Source organism: Palaemon carinicauda, chromosome 1 (assembly GCF_036898095.1).
Source record: "Palaemon carinicauda isolate YSFRI2023 chromosome 1, ASM3689809v2, whole genome shotgun sequence".
NCBI lineage: Eukaryota > Metazoa > Arthropoda > Malacostraca > Decapoda > Palaemonidae > Palaemon > Palaemon carinicauda.
Window position 1 is genome coordinate 110,493,400 of NC_090725.1, and position 3,591 is coordinate 110,496,990.

Consider the following 3,591-nt stretch of genomic DNA (forward strand, 5'->3'; position numbering starts at 1 on the left):
TAGTTGGGGTGACAAGATCGTTAATATTAACTATGGCTATAAGATCTAATAGTTTTGTAAATAATTTGTTATTGTTGGCTGCTACAAAGGAATCAGGCAGCTTTATGTGTTATGATAAATCTACTGAAGAGAACTCAGTAGAAGGACTATTGAAGATGAAACATCTCGGAAAAAGGATGATCGACAAATCGATCAAGCCCGTTGAAATCTGCCCTAAGACAAAGCTTGGGTTTATTCACTCGAGGACTTGTTGCCCTTCGTAGGCAGGGTAATAAAACGGGGTGAATTCGGAGATGTCTATGAACTTGTAGGCAAATATTCGGATTTCTGCCTCAAAGAGAATAGGATATGCCTAGACGTCGAGGTTGAGAATCTCCTTCGATTCCAGCATCTTGCGGTTCCAAAAGTCATGGGACTCGTGAAGGAATGGGAGGTGATCATCGTGTCACGTCAACAAATGACCCTGTGGGACTGGGCAAGGATCGTGCGACCGACCAAGGAGCAGGTACTTCGTGTATTGATAGCACTGGTTGGAATTCTGCAGGATTTCCACGCCGAAGGTTACTGCTACAATTACGTCCACCCGGAAAACGTTATGATCGATTTAGCTACCGGAGGACAAGCTCCAAAGGTAAGTGTGATGGACTTTGATTTCATGAGGGAGATCGGTGCCAACCCTTTCCAAAGACCCATAGTTCAGGCCAGCCAGAGTTCGGGTACGAACACCAAATACTGTAAGTGTTTCGCGTCTAAGATCCTTGCGGGGGAGGGAGGCACCCCACAGACAGATGCCCTAAGCATGGCTCTCACCATCGGGTTTTTAGTTTCTAATGGGGTGCTTACGGTGAGATCCCCCTTCAAGAAACTTCTGGACTGGTTTGCAGGTTGCTATGGAAACGAAAGCGGTTGCTCCATGGACACTCTGCTCGTCGGGTTAAACAAGGAATTAGACAATTGCTCCATCAGCGAAATGGAAGAGTGGGTGGCAGATCAGAAAGAAATATCGTCACTGGAAAATTCCACCTCAAATAGCAATGATGATGAAGAGGAGGGAAGAAAGGATTGCCAGCAAAATGACCTCGTAAAGGAGGTTTATGCTTACCAACAAAAGCTCGGGGAGATAAATGACCAAATGTCAAATCTAGATGACGACCTTCTTCAGAGGGACCAAGAGCTGGCGTCTTTCAGGCAGAAAGCTGACCAAGACAAACGCAAGAACGATGAACTGAGGACCAAGACACTATCCAGGGAGAGGAAATTTCAGGAAGACCAGGAAGAAAACGATTCTCTGAGGAAGGAAGTAAGTAGACTAAGGGAGTCTCAACTACAGAGAGAAGAAGATAAGCTCAGCACACAGGGTTTCGAAGATAAACAAAAAGGTGATCTTGAAGGAAAACCTCAGGACGAGAGAAAGCATCTTAGGAGGGAAGCAAAAGAAGTGGCCTTAAGAAGGATTAGAAAAATTGCACAGGATGAAATCTCCCACGAAAAACTAGACAAAGTGTATGTTCCTGTTGAAGTAAGGCAAGAGGCTTTGAAAGAAGAGAAAACAGGAAAGAAACACAAGGTTAACTTGGAGGAAATAGAAGAAGGCACCGTGAAGAGGCGTATCGAATATTTTGAAAATATCATACGAAAAAACATAAAGGAAGAAGGCCAACTTCGTGGACAATCTCAAAACTTTAGAGAAAATCTTAATAGGAATGCCAAGAACATGTCTTTGGCAAGGATAACACAAATAATAGAAAAGGAATTATCACAACAAAATGAAAACGTCTGGAAAAGTGACAACATTGAAAAGGAACTTAAAGAATACCAGGAAGCAAGTAGCCTAAGAACAGATGGAGATTCTGCTACTAAAGGTGATGATTATGCAGAAATTAGGAGGGTAAATGTAATGGGAGCGAAAGGAAAAGGTGATCTTGAAGGAAAACCTCAGGACGAGAGAAAGCATTTTAGGAGGGAAGCAAAAGAAGTGGCCTTAAGAAGGATTAGAAAAATTGCACAGGATGAAATCTCCCACGAAAAAATAGACAAAGTGTATGTTCCTGTTGAAGTAAGGCAAGAGGCTTTGAAAGAGGAGAAAAAAGGAAAGAAACACAAGGTTAACTTGGAGGAAATAGAAGGCATCGTGAAGAGGCGTATCGAATATTTTGAAAATATCATACGAAAAAACATAAAGGAAGAAGGCCAACTTCGTGGACAATCTCAAGACTTTAGAGAAAATCTTAATAGGAATGCCAAGAACATGTCTTTGGCAAGGATAACACAAATAATAGAAAAGGAATTATCAGAACAAAATGAAAACGTCTGGAAAAGTGACAACATTGAAAAGGAACTTAAAGAATACCAAGAAGCAAATAGCCTAAGAACAGATGGAGATTCTGCTACTAAAGGTGATGATTATGCAGAAATTAGGAGGGTAAATGTAATGGGAGCGAAAGGAAAAGGTGATCTTGAAGGAAAACCCCAGGACGAGAGAAAGCATCTTAGGAGGGAAGCAAAAGAAGTGGCCTTAAGAAGGATTAGAAAAATTGCACAGGATGAAATCTCCCACGAAAGACTAGACAAAGTGTATGTTCCTGTTGAAGTAAGGCAAGAGGCTTTGAAAGAGGAGAAAACAGGAAAGAAACACAAGGTTAACTTGGAGGAAATAGAAGAAGGCATCGTGAAGAGGCGTATCGAATATTTTGAAAATATCATACGAAAAAACATAAAGGAAGAAGGCCAACTTCGTGGACAATCTCAAGACTTTAGAGAAAATCTTAATAGGAATGCCAAGAACATGTCTTTGGCAAGGATAACACAAATAATAGAAAAGGAATTATCAGAACAAAATGAAAACGTCTGGAAAAGTGACAACATTGAAAAGGAACTTAAAGAATACCAGGAAGCAAATAGCCTAAGAACAGATGGAGATTCTGCTACTAAAGGTGATGATTATGCAGAAACCAGGGTGGTAAATGTAATGGGAGCGAAAGGAAAAGGTGATCTTGAAGGAAAACCTCAGGACGAGAAAAAGCATCTTAGGAGGGAAATTGATGATATAGTGAAACTTCAAAAGAGAGAACTTCTAAGGAGAGAGGAAGAGAGCAAAAGGCTTGATAAAGAGCTAATAGAGGAAAGAAGAATAAGAAAAGAGACAGAAAGTGAAGTGCATCGGCTGAAGAAGGAAATAAAAAGTCTAAAGCAGAGACTTTTGGCAAAGACTGGACAGATTGGTGATACTCATAAGGTAGTTATGGAATTGGCGGATTTGATGAATCAGTTGAAAGAGGAAGTCAATAGCGACGACTAAGAAGTGAATGGAAAAACTTGGAAAAAAAAGAAAATATTAAAAAAAAAATTAAAAACAAAAATCCAAAAGAAATATAGATACTAAAAAAATCCCCAAAAAATATATAAACAAAAAACATAAAAAAAATAAAAAATTCCAAGAGAAGAAGAAGAAGAAGAAGAAGAAGAAGAAGAAGAAGAAGAAGATGGCAGCAGGGAAAAAATAGGATGGCGGCTGTTCCCAATCTATTCTAGATACGTAAAGGATATTCTGCAAGATGGACTCAGCAGATGGAAGAAGTCTGACTTGTTCTA

The 3,591-nt window shown here is 40.0% G+C and overlaps 1 protein-coding gene across 1 annotated transcript; it reads left to right on the plus strand.

Annotated features, from left to right (window-relative positions):
* Positions 1 to 409: 409 nt before the first annotated feature.
* On the plus strand, positions 410 to 3,298 carry LOC137654403 (trichohyalin-like). The gene is made up of 3 exons (XM_068388045.1): positions 410 to 1,300; positions 1,649 to 1,888; positions 2,183 to 3,298. The coding sequence occupies exons 1-3, from the start codon at positions 410 to 412 to the stop codon at positions 3,296 to 3,298; spliced, it is 2,247 nt and encodes a 748-aa protein (XP_068244146.1).
* The last annotated feature ends 293 nt before the right edge of the window (positions 3,299 to 3,591 follow it).

Bases quoted from the DNA above. Each gene is read 5' to 3' on its own strand.
- LOC137654403 (XM_068388045.1), top strand. From the start codon at position 410: ATGGGACTCGTGAAGGAATGGGAGGTGATCATCGTGTCACGTCAACAA. The intron at 1,301-1,648 runs GTAAGTAGACTA...AAAAACATAAAG, and splicing joins ACGATTCTCTGAGGAAGGAA to GAAGAAGGCCAACTTCGTGG. The intron at 1,889-2,182 runs GTAAATGTAATG...AAAAACATAAAG, and splicing joins ATTATGCAGAAATTAGGAGG to GAAGAAGGCCAACTTCGTGG.